This window comes from Hypomesus nipponensis, chromosome 7 (genome assembly GCF_054491055.1).
Source record: "Hypomesus nipponensis isolate SF chromosome 7, ASM5449105v1, whole genome shotgun sequence".
NCBI lineage: Eukaryota > Metazoa > Chordata > Actinopteri > Osmeriformes > Osmeridae > Hypomesus > Hypomesus nipponensis.
The window spans coordinates 1675684-1695000 of NC_140367.1; the positions used below are offsets into that span (position 1 = coordinate 1675684).

Genomic DNA, 19317 nt, shown 5'->3' on the forward strand with positions numbered 1-19317 from the left:
GACCAACATCGTTTCTTGAGCCGACTCTACTGGTTGTGGCTCTATGTTTTGAGGTTCTTGCTCTGGCTGTAGCTGTGTTGGTTTAGGAGACACCTCTTCTTCAACAAGGCCAGACTTCTCTGATACCTCTGTCGGAGGGACAGGAGCCTCCTTTTGAATATCTATCATTTCCGAGATTGGCTCTGGTTCTGCCTTGGTTTCTACTGCGGTAACCTTCTCATTTTCCCCTGCTACACCTGAAGGTTCGGTCTCAGCTTTCAAAGCAGAGGCGGTGCTATCATTTAAAGAGGCGGTGCTGTCATTTACAGAGACGGCGTGTTCTGTAACCTCTGTGGAAACCTCTGTTTTCTCCTGCTCTGGAACCTCGAGGGGAGTGGGCGGTGGTTCCTCAACCTTGGGGGAGTTAGCAGGCGGTACTTCTGCACTTCCTGCTTCCTCTCCTGACTCCTTCTCTCCCTGCTCAGTGACTACAGGAGCTGGCAGTTCAGGCTCAGGCTCTGTAGGTTGGTCAGGGACAATAGAGACTATTTCTTGGGGCAAGATTTCCTCAGCTTGTACTATCTCAGCAGGAATTTCCGGAACCTTCTTGAGAACAGGCTCTTCTTTCTCACTAACTTGAGCAGGGGCAACTTCGTCCACTTTTTGTGGTTCTAGCTCAAACTCCTTCTCTGGCTGTGCGGCCTTCCCAGAGACAATGAATTCCTGTTCTGCAACTGCAAGAACAGGAGTGGAAGGTGGTTCCTCTGCTTTGGGTGGTTGACTTAACTCTGCCTCGTTAGTTACAGCTTTCTCTCCTGAGTCCATCTCATCCTGCTCAGTGACTATAGGAGGTGGAAGTTCAGGTTCAGGCTCTGTAGGTGTTTCAGGGATAATAGAGGTGTCTTTTGTGACTATCTCTTGTGTTGCAATTGCCTCGGCCTCCACAACCTCAACTGCTGCATCTGGAACCTCCTCTAGAACAGGCTCCTCCTTCTCACTACCTACAGGGGGCGCCTGTGAGCTGTCCTCTCCTTCAGCCACTACCTCAAGTGCTGCATCTGGAACCTTCTCTAGAACAAGTTCCTCCTTCTCAACACCTACAGGAGGCGCTTGTGAGCTGACATCTCCTTCAGCCACTTCCTCAAGTGCTGCATCTGGAACCTTCTCTCTAACAAGTTCCTCCTTCTCACTACCTACAGGGGGCGCCTGTGAGCTGACATCTCCTTCAGCCACGACCTCAAGTGCTGCATCTGCGACCTTCTCTAGAACAAGTTCCTCCTTCTCTCTACCTACAGGGGGCGCCTGTGAGCTGTCCTCTCCTTCAGCCACTTCCTCAACAACTCCTTGGTTTTCATCTGGTTCTGGTGCTGCCTCACTGAGCCCTGTTGCCTCCTCTAGTCCTTCAATAATACGAGGCTTTTCCTGTGGAAGATCCACAGGTAAAGCATCCACAGGGGGATGTTCCTGCGGTACCTCCACAGGGGGAGCAGTGACAGGTTCTCCTAACATCTCAGCCTTCTCTGGTTCTTTAGACTCTGTGTTCTCCTCAAGGGGTCTGTCAGAGGGAGAGGGAACATGCTCTGATGGGATGGGTGGTGCATCTGCTTGGACGGAGGCCGTGTCTACGGTTTGGGGCTGGGAGTGTTCGGGTACTACCTTGGGATCGGGAAGGTGCGGGGTCTTCTCTACAGCTGTTGCCTCTGCCTCGGGTTTGCCTTCCACTGCCTCCAGAGGGGCACGAGCCACGGAGGCAGTTCTGGTTAAACCTTTGGCGGGGGAGGCAGGAGCTGGGGCAGGAGAGGCAGGAGCTGGGGCAGGGGAGGCAGGAGGGGTGGGGAGGGGCGCGGGCGGTTGCTTCTTGGTGGGAGATGCCGTGGGCGGTGGGGTCATGTCTCCCATCTGGCCGGAGAGGGCTCTTTGGGTCTGGCAGTTGAGGCAAAGCCATTCTTTCTGTAAATCAGAAGAAAATGAAAAAAGACAAGGTAAGATACTGGTAATGTTTTAGTGGTATTTGCATGTGTAGCTGTTAAAGAGTTGGGACATGAGTGTTAAAAATGGAACAAGAGACGTCACTTTTCCCGTTAAAACAGCTATGAGGCAAATGTACACTGACTCGGATAAGTCTGTTTAACAGGTGACTTTGACAAGGAGCCGGAGTAACTTCATCTATTTCAGGAGAGCTCTTCACATTTATGTAACTTAGGAGATAGGCCATTTATAATGCATGGTAATGGGCCAAAGGGTTTACCAGTGCATGTTAGAGAGACGGGCGGGGCAGCCATTTCAAACAGGCCCATAACAGATCCACTGCATGTGTATATAGAGGTTGATGTATTGACCAGAATACAATAATATACATATACCACAAGACCCCAAGTCCAACCCTTTAATCTGTTTAATGTTCTACATTTACTAACCACAATCTTACAGATTCTGTAAAGACGATTTGGAACTGATTAAATCTTCCAGTGGACAGAGTGCAAAAGCACGCAATTAAACAAAGTTTTTCTGGAAGCAGTTTTACTCTGAAAGTGCAATGACTTTATCATCATTTATCCTGTCCACTTGGGAGCAAAGCATCCAGAAATAATTAGTGTTTTTTCAGCTCAGCAATGAGGCAACAAACCATTACGATTACAGCTGTTCAAATCTGATCCCAGAGGACAACTGATTCAGCCTTGTCATGGCTATTTTATCAATGTTTCACATTCTTTGACACTCACTTGAACAAGCATTAAATAAACACATCATCGGACCCAGTGAGAATTGCAATTGGAGGGTAATTTTTTATATTTAATGGAACAAGGTGATTCAACATGCAGCATTAGCAATTACTGTAAGGGAGCTCTACAAAACTGCTACGGCTACTGAAAACTGGTCTCTAACATCATAAGGGTTTCTAGATAAGATCCAAAGCGCACACACACACACACAAGCACACACACACAAGTACACAGAGGTCCCAGAGTGGGTAGACAGCCTCGTTTTCTTCATCTCTGACGCAGGATGAAGTCTGTGTTTCCCACAACACAAGCTGTGCTTCACAGCGTTGTGATGTAACAGTGGTGCTGGTGCTAGATTTGGCCCATCAGAATCAGAAGGGATTTTATTTGCCATGAGTGTTTTCACAAACAAGGAATTTACTTTGGCAGGGAGGTGCATACATTAAACATATAGGAATATTGAAACTTAAACATGTGGTCTAACTATACAAAAGGAGCAAAGTCTAGCTAATACTAAGGGGGGTCTAGCTAATACTAAGGGGAATAACATATAATATAAAATATAAGTTGTCATAATTACAATCTAACCTAAAAAAAAACAGATAGTGCAAGAGAACGATACAATAGTGCAAACTGCAATGTGCAGGGTGTCATTGTGCAGCTTGTGATTTAAAGTCGGTGAGAGTCCTTGGCCTTGTTAAAGTGGCCAACAGCGGATGGGAAAAGATCATAGATGGACAGAGAGGCAGACAGGCAGACAGACAGGGACAGGCAGACAGACAGGTAGATACACAGCACACTAAGAAAACACTGGAAAACATTGAGAGCAAGAGGCAGCAAGCAGGGATGAGTGAGAGAGAGACAAAACGAGAAAGAGAGAGCGAGAGAGAGGGGGGGGGGAGACAAGGCACTGTAAATAGAGCGTGAGTCTGTACACAGTCTGTCTGGACAGACACCCCCCCACTGACACGGGCACAGGTCCGCCTGTCAGCACAGCAGAGGTGGGGCGTGTTCACCGGCAGGCAGGGGAGACACCTCCAATGGAATATGGGTTACATTGATTAGAGTTTGAATGGCGACACCGTGAATCACTGTCACGAGATCAAGACAACGTGTGCCGGACCCGGAGCAGAGTAGGAGGAGACGGCAGAGGCGTGGTGACGTGGCTGACTGTGTCCTCGGTGGATGTGACTCATAAAATACATCTGATTTCATGAAGCCCTCTTCCCAGGCCCACACTCTGCCGAGTCCTTCAGCTTGACTGCTCGGTCTATTAACACAGAGAGAGACGGCGGAGAGATGCCCAGTGATAAGGAATAACAAGGATCTAGCCAGCCAGGATGTCAGTAAGCCTGCCTGCCTGCCTGCCTGCCTGCCTGCCTGCCTGCCTGCCTGCCTGCCTGCCTGCCTGCCTGCCAGCCAGCCAGCCAGCCAGCCAGCCAGCCAGCCAGTCACCCTCTGTTGAGTTGACACAGGGCCACTCATGTCCTTGTCATCGCTGACGTTATCAGAAATCACAAATGACAGGCCGTCTGGAAATCCTCCACAATAAACAGGGTTCCTACACACACACACACACACACACACACACACACACACACACACACACACACACACACACACTTGCTTCCATGCACCCTGTTTTGCAGTATTTCACCTCCTCCATAGACAGGAAGGAAGAATCCTCCTTGATATACTTCATGATGGAACCTCTCTCTCTTTCCAAGTCTAGATATACAACATCCACACCACCAGCTAGAAGAGTAAGAGGTTCCCAAAGCAGTGTTCACACACAAAGGGGAACTGCAGAGGCTCATGTCACACACACACACACACACACACACACCAGTGTGTACACACACACAGACACACACACACGTGTCCACACACACAGACACAAAGGCAAGTCTTCAAATTCGAAAGAGTGGAAATACTCCCAAACACGCTCAAGGACACCACAAGGATTGCTGACCAGAAATGTGGAAACTAAACTTGAATACACAAACTTCTAATTACATCCTAAATGACTAAACAACAGAGGTAAACAAAGTCAAGGTCGGATGATCTTCAAATCACAGAGAAGATTCCAAAGACTCTTAAGTCCTCACAAAATATAGACTATCCTGGCATGACAATGAAAGACGGGGTCATCGGAAAGCTTTCTGGGTCAATTTAAACATAACAAGAAAATAGTGTCTCATACTAAATATCATCCACAGCTGTGTCTAACAACAGTGCTGCAGTGGCATTTCCATTCAGCAGCTTCTCGCTTGATGGGATGGGACATTCTCTGCTCCCTTCACAGTTGCACATTTCCTTGTCGGCTCTACATGCTATCTCTTGGTGTGAATGTGTATGTGTGTATGTGCGCTGTGCGTGTGTGTGTGCTGTGTGTGTGGTGTGTGTGTGTGCGCGCTGTGTGTGTGTGAGCAGGTGAGAGACAGTGAAAGCTCCTATTTATACACACTATGCCGGGGGAGTAGGTAGAAAACCGAGATCCAGCCACGCCAGGATGTGTGTGATAGTGTGAGTGTGTGTGAGTGTGTGATAGTGTGAGAGTGTGAGTGTGTGAGTGTGAGTGAGTGTGTGATAGTGTGAGTGTGAGTGTGTGTGTGATAGTGTGAGTTTGCGATTGTAAGATGTTCCTTGCAGATTCTGCATACATTTCTCTGATATATTTACCAGATGGTGTGGAGATTTAAATAAGCGCTCCTGGCTAGTCCTGGTCACCAACATGTTCACATGCTGAGCCTAAGAATGTTTTGACTGAGCCAGATAGTCAGCATTTAACCCCAACATCTGTATGGGGTTGGTTCACATCAGATGTATGTGTGTCTACAAGCAGTTTCAAGCAAGCTTTTCCCCTCGCAGTTGTGTGTGCACAGGTGGACAGGTGTTGACTGTCAGCTTGCCAGTTCAACCAGGGCTCTGGGGATGGAGGGTGGAGGGTGGAGGGTGAAGGGATGGAGGGTGGAGGGATGGAGGGGAAGAGACAGACAGAGAGAGGTGGAGGGAAAGAGAGAGAGAGAGAGAGAGAGATAGAGATAGAGAGAGAGAGAGAGAGAGGGAGAGAAAGAGAGAGAGAGAGAGAGAGAGAGAGAGAGGGAGGGGCACAGATGAAAAATAAGTTGTAAAAAGATACAGAGACATACATCTCATATTGGGGACTATTTTTCAATGTTACTATGGAGGGCAGGGGAGGCATCCCATATTGAAACTCTGGATCAGAATAGGCTACTACATCATGTAGCTAACATGAGGGAGTAACACAATGCTAATGCTTTCAAACCCAACCACATTAGCTCTCCCAGCTAGCACGAATGCTAACAGCTGTGGACTTACAGTGAGAAGCTTGTTAGAGTTTTGCCAAGGATAGCGGTAGTTGGCACCTCTCCTGTCTGAAACAGACCTCTCCTTGGGTCCTCCTGTTCATTCCTCCTCTCACAACCACCCCCCCGCTTTCCTTTCATGACAACCTGTCTACCTCCCAAACACCTTTTTTTCTTTCTCACAGCTACCTCACAGCTCCTTTGCTCTCGTAACTGAGGCATTCATACCTCGAATGTTGCCTGTTTTCCCTTCTGCTAATCCCTCTCTTTCATCTTTCACTTCCTACTCTGTTAATCCCCTTTCTCCTTAACTATCGCTAGCCCTGCTTGTCTTTCTACCCTGCTCTCTTGCTCAACCCCTCCCCCCCAACTCTAAAACTCACAAGAGAGACCAAAACAGATCAAACTGAAAGACAACCACATTGATCAATCAACTGATCAATGACTTCTTGAACCTGAGATGCCTCAAGTCCTTGATATCCTTAAACTCAGATCAAGCCTTTCATGGGAGAGCCCCTCTTGCCATTAAACCAGCCTTTTCATCTCATGATTGTCTGAATCTAGGTCATTTTAGTGACAACTGACAAACTAACTCAGCAGTGATGACTCACTAGTGGCCAGTGAATGTTGCCTTGGTGTGTGTGACTGTGGTGTGTGTTTGTGCGGGCAGTGTTTGGTAGCGTGGCATATCTGACGTGGCCAAAGGCCTCTTGACGTAAATACTGCAGATTGTGTTATCAGACAGGCCCTGTGAGTGAGTATGTGAGTGTGTGTGTGTGTGTGTGTGTCTGTTCCTGCGTACCCCAGCAACACTGGCACAAAATCAATTGCCCTGGCAGGCTCCTTTTTTTCCAGCTTTTTTCCAAGCCGCTGCTTGGCTAAAATACAACCTCATTCTTAACCCCTGTGCTCTCATAAATCAGACAAGAGATATAAAATATATGATTAACAGTCGTGACCTGGTAACGGTAATGTTCTGTCTAGGTCCTCGGGGCTCAGTTTAGACCCACATGTTACCATTATGATGGCGTACGAACAACGCGTTTCATTTTCAACACTCTGCAGTTAAGGGCTGTCTTTCACTCTGTGTTTAAAAAGGTGGATGGGATGCGACATGACATTGGTGATAGACTGGCTGCAGTGTTTGCTGTACAATCAAATCAACCATATGTTGGGTCTACACAGGTCCACACACTGACAGGCACTGGCTGGCGCACACACACACACACCTTCATGTCTATAAATACTGCTCCTTTCAAGGCTGTGAGCCTGGCCCTGTGGATGACTCCGTAGGAGCTCTGAGCAGACAGGAAGCCAGCGTCAGAACGGCCCTCTGAAGAGACTGGCTAACACAAAGGCAGGAAGTACAACGAGCAGGAAGACGGAGAGAGAGGGGGAGGGGGGAGGGAGGGAGGGAGGGAGGGAGGGGAGAGAGAGAGAGAGAGAGAGAAAGAGAGAGAGAGGGAAATACAGAGGGAGAGGGAAAGAGAGAGAGAGAGGGAAGGAGAGAGAGAGGGAAGGAGGAGAGGGAGGGGTGCAGAGATGTAGGAGAGATGGAGGAAGAGGGAGGAAGAGAGGAAAGGGGTGGAGAGAGGGAGATGAGGGGGAGAATGGGGAGGGAGAGGTGGGAGTGAGAGGGGGGAGTGAGAGGGGGAGAGAGGGGTGGGGGAGAGAGTGGTGGGGGAGAGGGGGAGGGAGAGAGAGGGGTGGGGGAGACAGAACACCCAGAAGGCCCTGCAGTCACTTGTGTGGCTGGGTCTGTGGCTCTTTTGTCACTTAGCTATTTCTGCCCCTCTCTGTCCTCAGGGATGGTAGTGAATGAGATGGTGCTGTGTTAGGGAGCAGAGCACACACACACTGACACACGCACACCCACACACACACACATACACGCACACACACGCACACGCACACACACACACACTGACACACACACACACGCATGCACTATGTATACTGTAAACACAAGACTTGAGTTATAGGAGGAGTTTCAGGAAGGGGTGGATTACATAATGAGGATACAGAACACTGCGCCAGGCTGAGCAACGTGTGTCTGTGTGTGTCTGTGTGTGTCTGTGTGTGTCTGTGTGTGTCTGTGTGTGTGTCTGTGTGTGTGCGTGTGTGTGTGAGACCCAGGAGGGAGGTGTTCCTGCCTGGCTGCTGGGTGTAAGGGCAGAGCACTGCTCCGAGCGTCGGTGGAAGCGTGAAAGCGTGGGCAGAAGCCTGAATATCAATGAGCAGGGACCAGGACAAACCATGCAGAGTCCAGAGCTCAGCACGCTGTGAGTGTGTGTGTGTGTGTGTTTGTAGGGGGGGTACACAGGACAGGACCGAACACAGAGGGACAGCATGAGGGATAACTGTAACCGTTCTCACACACGCTGCTCACACAAGCAAACACACGCACACGTATACACACACACACACACTACATATACACACACACACACAGACACAGCACACACACTCACACGGGTCAGAGATCAGCTGCGTCTCAGTGAGGCCACAGGTGCTCGCTGGGTGATCATGGAGGCTAACGAGGCTCCAGGAATATCAGAGGTCACACACAGCACTACCAACTGGGGTCAGGGGTCAACTGTCCTGGGGTTAGAGGTCAGCATTAGACGACTCAGTCTGAACGCAGCACTAGAAACACTATCTAATGTGTGACAGTCTCTCTCACACACTATGTGTGCCTCCCTGTACGCTTCACACTACTGTCCCCACCGAGCACACACACCCCTGAACACACACACACACACACACACAGAGGAACACATGCACACACACACACACACACACACAGAGGAGCACATGCACACACACACACACACATACACACAGAGGAGCACATTATTATCATTAGAATCATTAGAATCCCCAGCTCAGGCCATTAGCAGGCCTCAATCTCCCCCACAAGGACAACAGAGCCAGGGTTAGAGTTAACACCCAGCCAGGCTGGACCCAACCAGCCAGCACCCAGCCAGTGGATGTGTGTGTGTGTGTGTTATGTATATGCATAACACACACACACAGCAGTTAAGGGACTCCTCTAGCCTTGGGTGGAAAGAAGTGCCACCCTCCTGCCCTTCAAATCCTTTTAGGAAGCAGATTCCATTCAAACTGCAGTACACACACACACACACATCCAGCCCTCAACGCAGACTGCCCTAAAGCTCCATAAGATATAACACTGTATACACCCCCCCCCACCCCCAACAACCGCCCCAAACTGCACACCTCCACAATTTTTGCTGACTAACCCGAGTTCTTCAGACACCGTGGGATACAACGGGTTAGGGTTAGATACAACGTTGTACAAAACACACATCTACTCTTCAGCTGGTGTTCTGAGAGCAACACACACCACGCATACACACACACACACACACACACTACACATACACACACACACTACACACACTACACATACACACACACACACACACTACACATGCACACACACACACACACTACACCTACACACACACACACACTACACACACACACACACACACATGCACCCACACCACACACACCACGCATACACACACACACACTACACACACACACGCACACACACATACACTACACATGCACACACACACACACACCACGCATACATACACACACACACACACACACTACACATGCACACACACACACTACACACACAACGCACAGATTAGTCAACCTAGGAAGGCTGGGCCAGGCCCTGCCTTACACCAAGCGCTGCTGCCATACATCAATGACTCACACCCTCGATTTCATTACAAACAGAGGAACGCTCTCCACGTTACAGCGAACAAAAACCAGGGAACAACATCAATCAGTTCAAGGTTAGAGACGAGAGTCTCCGCTGGATGGAGAGGTTTGGGTCGGCCCCGGGATCCCCACGTTCTCTGAAACATACAGAAATGATTTCAAGCTGTAGTAAAGTCTCTGTTTCTCTTCAATAGGGGTCTTTTTTATTTGCATAATCGGGTTGTCTTGTTCATCCTTCTGGAGCTGTTGAATATGGAATGAACGGAGTGTGTGTGGCATGTGGAGGCAGCTGGTGTGGTGCTCATTGTGCTTCCTGCAGTCTTCCTGTTCCTCCACTCTATAATTCTTCACAAAACAAGCCGATCCGTAACAACGTTAAGACGCGCCGGTCTAGTGGTGGCAAATCATTGTCCAATTACAGAAGCTTAAGCACCTTGGGATGCAGATCTCTCCAGTGTAATTACACACCTGCCCATGTCTGGCCTCAATTATCCGGGTAAGCAGCCCCTTATTATGCACAAGATGTGTCGTTACAACAACACTAAAAAGCATGAAAACCCATGACGTCGTTTGATGGGTGAGGTCTTTTCCTCGTTTGCTTGTCTCGTGGGACGCCAGTCAATGTTACTTGTGTGTTGTACCGTGCAGATAAGCCATCTAGGGGAAGGCTGGTTGAGTGTTACTTAAAGAGCGTTGCTTGAAATGATTAGCGAGTTGCATTTTACTGGGATTTTACTTTTTTGAATATTTTTCTTTTTCTTTTACTCATAAAAGCCCTTCTCCTTTATGCGGGACCAATACTGGTCTGTTAGACCATGATGCAGGAAAAGGACGGATGTTTTCTCTCAAGGAAGTGGAACCGGACATTCTCTGCCTAAGCTCTTCAGCGCCCCTAATATAGACCTAGTGGGGATTACCACAGTCCTGCCCACGCACCACCACACCACCTTAAACCCCTGACAAACACAAAGTAAGAAACACGTGAAGAAGCTCTCCCAAGCTACGCTATGCTAGCATGCTAGGTGGAAAATAAATGAAATTCTCCCAAACGTGCTATGCTAGTGTGCTATGTGGAAAATAAGCAAAGAAGCTCTCCTGAACATGCTACGCTATCAGGGCTCTCAAGTTTAATCGAAGGTTTGTCGTGAAATTACCATCGGCCTATCTGTCAACGTTTGTGTCCTGTGCTTGAGTCTCACGCCGAATGCGTGAGATGGCCCTGGCTATGCTAACACGCTAGGTGAAAAATACTTCAACACAGTGCTTTTACAAAAGTACATCTACTGTTTCCCTGGTGGTATCCAGTATGTTTTGTTTAACTTCGCTTATTACCAGTAATGCTGCTTTTTACTATAATAGTAAGAAATTGTAATCAAAGAATATCTCAAATATACATTGATTCTACCTTCTAGGTGAGAGAGAACCTACAAAAAAACGTAGTCTAAATATTTCCTAATTGTGTCAAGGCTTACAAAGAAATAAAATGTACTGACATCAGGTTTAACCTTTGGTTAAATTTCTCACATCAACACGCCATAAGGACAAAACGTTTCTAGAGTATGGTTTTATCTACTGAACCACATGAGTTACATTGCCTTTTCTCCACTCTACACTTTGATGAACCCATGAACCATCTGTTTATGGTAGTGCTCAATGCACAACCATATATGTTCACTGAACGTCAGAGAGAAACGCAACACAATGACGGCTCTAACCAAACAGCCCCCACCCCCTCAGGAAAAAAGCACACTGAGTGTTCAGTTTCCATATACTCTTTGAACATCTCTCTCTCTCTCTCTCTACACACGCTCATGCATACACATGCATTCTCTCTCTCTCTCTCTCTCTCTCTCTCTCTCTCTCTCTCTCTCTCTCTCTCTCACACACACACACATTCATGGTGTGAATAAGACTACAGTCAAGTGTCACTCTCTCAAAGGCTAATAAGTCTCTCAGGTTTAAAAGAATCTACTGAAATATTGAAAATGGGTTCCATATATCCGAATATCACACAAGGGTTATAAGGGGGATTGCAGTGCACAGAAATTTTTTTTGCCATCCTTATCCTAGTGCGATTGGACATCACATGAACAAAGATGTTTCCTGGCCTGTTTACACTTTATAGTCACTCCATTGTGACCCAATTCAAGAGCATAAAATGGAGATACTTTCTGATCTATTTAGAAGACACACAGTATTGTGACTAATGGGCTGTGGGACATGTAGAACATAGCGACCACGTTTAAAACAATTCATGAAGATGTTTACGACTGAAATGTGAAGATCAAATTTTAGAGAGGCTTTGCCAGAGTGGTGGTGTTGGACTTACCTCTCCCAGGTGAGGCGTGGGGTTGAAACCACAAAGGTTGCAGACAGTCTTGTTGCACTCCGTACAGATGCTGTAGTTTGGTGGGTCACATCCCACATTCAGCGCCACCTTACAGAGAGGGCAGTTTTCCAGGGCCCCAGAGCCTGGGGCTGGAGTAGGAGGCTCATCTGCTTTGGGAGGCTCTGGTGCAGGCTGGACTTCTAGATTCTCCTCCTGGGGGATGGGCTTAGGGGCCTCCTTGGACTTGGCGTCCGGGGTGTCAGGGGGGCAGTCGGAGTCATCCGGGGGGGAGCCGGGAGGGGAGAAAGGGGAGTCCGGGGGGGAGCCGAGGGGGGAGTCCGCTCCGGGGGTGTCGGGAGGGGAACCAGGTGGAGAGCCTTCGTTTGCGTCCTCAGCCCCTGGAGCGTTTGAGATGAGGTTTGTGGCCGAGCTTAAAATGGAAGACCCAAACCCAAACATCTTCCCCGAAACGGCCTCGGCCTTCTGGGAGGCGGCGGCCGGAGGCTTGGCTGCTTCGCTGAAGCCGAACCCTCCGAACAGCTTCCCCGCGACGGACTCTTCCTGTTTAGGGGCAGAGGAGGGCGGGGCTTGAGGCTTCGCCGATTCTGTGAACCCCCCGAAGCCACTGAACAGTTTTCCTGTGACAGACTCTGCCGCCTGGGAAGCAGCGGCAGGGGGCTTGGCTGCGTCCGTCAGCCCCCCCAGACTCAGGCCCCCCAGGCCCCCGAAGAAGCTGGACTCCTGCTTGGGCTTGGCCGGAGAGGGCTGGGGGCTTCCTTTCTGGCCTGGCTGGATGGGGCGGCCCGTCTTGGGGTCGATTTGTGGCGGTCCGCCTGGGCGATGCTGGGGGGAGGGAGGCTGGGACCTGCTCCCTGTGGACCCGGGAGAATCTGGGGGCTTTTGTCCTCCGGGAGACATGGGCCCTGGGGAGGAAGGACCCGGAGATTTCTGCTTGGGGGTCGTCGGAGGGGTTAAGCCTTTGAAGGAGTCTGTGACGCTCTGCTGCTTGATTAGGAGGGATGGCTTCCTGCCATCGGGTTTGGCGTTGGGGTCCTTCCTCTGTGGGGAGGAAGGGGCGGAGCCCTGTCGTGGTTGCATGGTGGAGGGGGGGCCTGAGTTCTCCATCCCCCCCATGGCGCGCTGCATCTGGCAGTTCAGACACAGCCACTCTTTACCCTGTGGAAAGACAGAACACGGTCAGACGTGGACGCCCCGCTAGCTCAGGACCATTCCTGCATCCCTTCTCTCTCTCCTACGTTTCCTGTCTATCGCTAATTCTGTCTGTCGGATAAAGCCAAGGAAAAAGGCCAAAATCGATCTTAAAATGTTTTACAAAATATGGTCAGATGTGAAATACACACACTTGCTCACAAATGCATGCACATGCACAAATATAACACATTAATAGAATGTTGTTCTGTTATTCCAGTTACAAACACAAATGAATTTGCCAGTTCCAGTTGCACATGATCCTTCTTTCCAAAACCAAATTGTTTTCCTTCCTCTCTTCATGAGACAAATTAGTTCTTACTAAGCTTGGGGATTTAATACCAAATATTGCAAATTTACAGTCTCATTAAGCATTAATGATGGAGCCTTTATATATCAAAGCAATTTCCAAAACAGCTATAACATTCTCCAACAGCATGTGTTTCCTGATCTGAGGTAGAAAATCCTATTATTTATATAACGTGATTTGTCTTCATTGAGTATGTGAAGTTTATTGATTTAGTTTTGAAATACTGAAAATCTATCTATATTTTAAAAGCTCCTATGATGAAACATGGGCTTGTTGTTATGTACTATATTGATGCTCACAAAAGTATTTCCCCACCATAAATTTAGGGCCTTTTGATATTATTATCCTATTTAGGTTAGTCGATAAAACCATTAGTATATTTCCTTACTACAGTGACCTAGCCATAGAATAATTAAAAAGGCCAGTATTGATATTTTCACTATCATTTGCCTGCATGATGGAACAACCAGCTCAACTCATTTGTCTTTTCATGATTGGTGTCAAACATCCAAACAATACCGCTATTCTGAAGAGAAGATGAAGTACAGATAGCGCTGATCTCATTACGCTGTACAGGATGCCAAGCACAGCGTCGGGCTAAACAGCCTCTGGAATCCATTACGTCTGAGTGTTGTCTTTACCCTGCCTGTGTTGGTAGCGCAGGGGAAATCTCCCTTTTGGGAACATTGCAGTAGCTGTAACGCAATAGGCTTTAAAAATGGCTATCGACCAGCTTGGTTAACCAGTGCCCAGCAGGTAGCTCTGCTATGGTAACTTCCTGTGTTTGAGACATGAGTCACCTCGCTCACTTCCCCAGTGTCCATATGGTAACATCTTCTGCTCATGCTGTGTGTTGCTCATATGAGACGCCTAGCTAGAGCTAGCACCGACATGCATTAGCATCTCCGGAATGCTAAAGATGCTAAAAGCTAGTAGTTAACACCTGGCTCGTTTTATGCTAAAAGCTATTTTTAGTATTAGCAAGCTAAAAGCTAAGTATAAAGTACGAAGTGAAACTATGCTAATGCTACAAAGCTAACCCAGTCTGTATTGATATCACAAAACAAGATGACTGTTTCCAGGGAGGAACACTGGCCATCAATATTGAATCTGCCCTAGTATCGGAGGCACTCTGAATTCTTGATGTGACACTTTCTAAGAATTCATATTGAAGTTCTATCCTAAGAGAGACAGTTTTTCATTAACACAGGCGACGGGGGCGAGAAGAGACGCAGTTGGAAACATATCAGATATACACATACAAACAGTCAAACATACAGATCCAGTTGTTTCTTACCGCTGAATCAGGAGGGCTGAATCCACACAGGCTGCACACCTGGCTCTTGCACTCGGTGCAGGTGCTGTAGTTGGGTGGCTCCTGAGCTCCAACGTTCAACTGGGTGCTCTTACACAGCGGACACGCCCCACCTCCAGGCTTCCCAGGCCCTGGGGGGCCAGGGGGTCCTCCTGCCTTGGCCGGGCCGCCTGGCTGTGCACCCGGGCCTGGGGGCCCAGGCTTCCCAGGACCACCTGGCTTACCCCCAGGTCCTTGGGGGGGTCCTTGTGGGCCTCCTTTTTGCTGTTGGGGTGGACCCTGGCCTGACCTTGGGCCCTGCTGTCCAGGGGGCCCCTGGCCTGGGGGCCCTGCTTGGCCCTGTCTTGGTGGCCCTCCTTGCTGGGGGCCCTTGGACCCTGGGGGGCCCTGGCCTGGGGGCCCCTGGCCTGGCCTTGGGCCCTGCTGTCCGGGGGGGCCCTGTCCAGGGGGCCCTGCTTGGCCCTGTCTTGGTGGCCCTCCTTGCTGGGGGCCCTTGGACCCTGGGGGGCCCTGACCTGGGGGTCCCTGGCCTGGCTTTGGGCCCTGTTGTCCTGGGGGGCCCTGGCCTGGTTTAGGTCCCTGTCCAGTGGGCCCTGCTTGGCCCTGTCTTGGTGGCCCTCCTTGCTGGGGGCCCTTGGGCCCTGGGCCTTGCTGAGGGCCTTTGCCCTGCCCTGGGGGCCCCCCAGGGGGCTTCCCTCCTGGCTTGGCTGCTGTTGGAGGGGGGCTATCATCCTCCTCCTCATCTCCAAACAAGCCAAATTTGGGGATGTTGACCGCAGAGGACATGGAGGAGGATACGGAGGATGTCATGGAGGACACGGCGTTGAGAGGGTTGGCCCCGCTCAGGAAGTTAGAGCCGAACATGCCGCTTTTGGTATCTGGGTCTTTGGGCTCCTGCCGGAATTTGGACTCGAGGAGGCTGAGGGACGAGGGGCTGCGGCCTGGGGACGGCTTGCCCACGGGGCCCTGTCCAAAAGCGTCTACGGTCCGACTCTTGCTGAGGCCTGTCGGGCCCCGAGAGGCCCCGCCTCCTGCCTGCTGGGGGCGCTGCTGGGCATCCGCTTCTGAAGGCCTGAGACACACACAGCAGAAGTTGGAGAGAGAGGAGATGGAAGAGAGAGGAAGACAGAGAGAGGAGAGAGAGAGAGAGAGAGAGAGAGAGAGAGAGAGAGAGGAGATAGAAGAGAGAGAGGAGATGGAAGAGAGAGAGGAGAGAGAGCAACAGAGAGAGGAGAGAGAGAGAGAGAGAGAGAGAGAGAGAGAGAGAGAGAGAGAGGAGATAGAAGAGAGAGAGGAGATGGAAGAGAGAGAGGAGAGAGAGAGAGAGCAAGAGAGAGAGGAGATGGAAGAGAGAGAGGAGAGAGGAGATGGAAGAGAGAGAGGAGAGAGAGAGAAGAAGAGAGAGGAGATTGAAGAGAGAGAGGAGAGAGAGAGAAGAAGAGAGAGAGAGAGAGAGAGAGAGAGAGAGAGAGAGGAGATGGAAGAGAGAGGAGATGGAAGAGAAAGAGGAAAGGAGATGGAAGAGAGAGAGAGAGAGAGAGAGAGAGAGAGAGAGAGAGAGAGGAAGAGAGAGAGGAGATGGAAGAGAGAGGAAGAGAGAAAACAGAAACAGAAAGTTTTCTTATTTAAATCTATGAAAAGTTTCATTTTGTTTCATTGATGCTTTGGCAGTGTTGTTATGGTTACATCCATGCCATCGAAGCAGAAGAAGAAAGACAAAACAATACCAGTCAAATTAAATCTACATCGATGGTGACAAGATCAAATGAACTGACAGATATTATATAAATCCGTCAGTTTTCAAAATCCTGATAAGTTTATGAGAATTGATCAGAAACCTACTATGCCAGAGTCAGAGTGTTTCACACCACTGGAGTTATATCTCTGCCAGTAAACCACTTTCCACACATCTCACGGATTCTCGCCCCTTAGCCCTAAAGTTTTTAGACACAGGTCTTTCATCACCCCTGTGAATTCAGATAGTAGCTTACTACTGCAGGCTACCGACGACGGAGAGTAACGGAAAGTCAAAAGAGAACGTTGACTGCAAAAGACAGAGTGAAATGGCTCAGGTAGTGTAAGATGAGATGTCTTCATTAGTTGGATCAGGGAGGCGATAGAAACAGCCAACAGAGGAGACAACTCTGTAATTCTTCAATTAAGACGTGACGGTCACGAGACGATCGATGCAATGCTCACGATTAAGTCAAAAGCTGCAATACATTGAAGGCTTCGCTTCTGGTTTAATAACAAGTCAATAACTATTCCAGAAAAACGGAAGACTGTTGATGAAATGATAACATTTAATATAAAAATGTCTTCCCCCTCCCTTCTTTTTACGCATCTTACGCATCTGCTTCAGGGGGCGCGAATGCTGCTTGCTTGCTTTCAGAACCAAGGCCAGCGACTACTGTACATCTCCTTCGTGCGCTTCTCATCGTTTAAACTAACTCTGAGCTCTTCCAAGATTCTCAATATCTTTCATTACGAAGACGAAATTCAAAACGTTCATTGAAAAACAATGGGAAGGAAATCAATGACTGATGACATTTGCACTTGCAGTTCTAAATATAGACATATTAATATTTATCATGTCCCCTCCCCCCAGTCCAGCTTGATCAAAATAACGTTTTTCACCACTGAAGGCAATTAGTAGCCTATCCTTATCCTTAGATCCAATTGTATCAATTGCTAATGCCCTGTAATTTAATAAGGATGCATATATCAGAATCAAACACATACTGGGATATTTTAGAACCAGGACATGATTCTTTTCACTCAACCGAGCGTTTTTGTAACCAACCATTCGTAAAAACTGTCAAGTAAAACAATCTCTGTACACGGTGCGAATACGAACATTTTTCAAACATTGCCAAGGTAATTAGCGATATAAATATGAACAAGTGGATATAGGCTATTTGTTTGGGTGAAAGAGCGTCGTCCGCGGGAAAAAAAATCCAGCTAGCGCTAGTAAGAGGAATTTTACCCAGCAGGCATTTCGATTCTTTCACACAAACACTAGTGTCTTCCCAGATCTTAAAGAGCAGCCCTAAATTGATTGATAAAGCTATTTTTAGACAGGTAACGCAGTAATGAAACGACTACATAAAGGAATATTACATATTGTGTGTGATAAATGGCATTAAACAAGCAGCAGTATGTTATGAGCATTCAGCCTAATGGTGACACAGTAGGCTATGCAGCTTTAGATAAGGTGGATGCGCTCATTTTACAAATGATTAACACTACGTGATGGGGGGGGGGAAAACTACCGACCACGATGTAAACGCTTTTACAAATGTTTCTAGTTGCAACCCAATGTCAAATTTTACCACTTGCAATAATGAATCCGAAAAGGATAGGGAGAGAATGGTAGCCTATCTTATGTGAATGGGTGTGAACCAGCACTCTTCTGATGCTGCTAGCAACCTGCAGTTATCTGATCAAAACACGTCAGAAACACCCACAAAGAGACACAACTGAGTACTCTATTGGGAAGAGGATATTTTAAAGACGCAAAATTCTTGTGAAAATCCCTGCCTTCGAGCCGGAGCGCCTCCAGGCTTCCTGACTTGCGTCCTTGACATAGCGGCGGCGAGTTGTTTCCTGTCATCCTCGCTGAGTTGGCTGAGATCCACTTGTACCCCACTGGGGATCCGGATGAAGCCTCCCTTCCCGTCCGGTGCGAGACCCTCCGGTAATCCAGCAAGCGCCCCTTCACCTCCTTCGAGGCTTGCTTCGTTCCCCATGATCGACCCCTCCCGCCCCCCGTTAGATTCGGTACGCGACGCTCTGCGTTTTTAGCTCCAACGGTTGCTGTGGAAAAGGGATTCCTCGGCTTCACGAGGCATCCCAAATTATGTCTCGATCTCAACACCCTCTTCTACAACGGTATGTCGTGTCAGTGATGTTTGCATATTTGCTACGGAGGGGACGACGATTTCTGTGCGGGTCTCGGTTCCACTATACCACCTCGTCTCCCTGCTCTCACCAACGCGCATGTTCCGCATTTGACAGGTGATCCGGAGACATCACCGAAGGAAAAATGTATTTAAAGGGGACAATCGTTAAATAACAGCTACTTAACCGGTCGTGTCATACCGGTCTAGGAACTGTTACTTTCTGTAGGCTAATAAAAAGTATTGTGACCTCAGATGTGTGTTGATTTTGCGTACAGGGATTGGCCTCTGCGGGTTGCGCTTTCGCCGTAAGACTGGGTGGGATATGATATAAGGACCATACACATTCACATACAGACACACAGACAAACATATACACTCCCAGATACATTCAACCAGGCTAAATTAAACAGGCATCTGGGAATACAGCCTACAGTCTAGTGTTTTGAAGGTCAGAAT

General features: G+C 48.6%; 1 protein-coding gene across 2 annotated transcripts in view; it reads right to left on the reverse strand.

Annotated features, from left to right (window-relative positions):
• pcloa (piccolo presynaptic cytomatrix protein a) overlaps positions 1 to 18708 on the reverse strand; it is a 49410-nt gene extending 30702 nt beyond the window's left edge. Inside the window, exons 1-5 of one of the 2 annotated variants that reach the window (XM_084701726.1) lie at positions 18500 to 18708; positions 14942 to 16031; positions 12126 to 13301; positions 1804 to 1929; positions 1636 to 1704 (exon numbers count right to left, since the gene is read on the reverse strand). In XM_084701726.1, the coding sequence (XP_084557852.1) occupies positions 1636 to 1704; positions 1804 to 1929; positions 12126 to 13301; positions 14942 to 16031; positions 18500 to 18708 (2670 nt within the window). Of the gene's footprint in view, positions 1 to 1635; positions 1705 to 1782; positions 1930 to 12125; positions 13302 to 14941; positions 16032 to 18499 lie in introns of both variants that reach the window. The other variant, XM_084701727.1, reaches the window with a different exon arrangement.
• Positions 18709 to 19317: the final 609 nt, after the last annotated feature.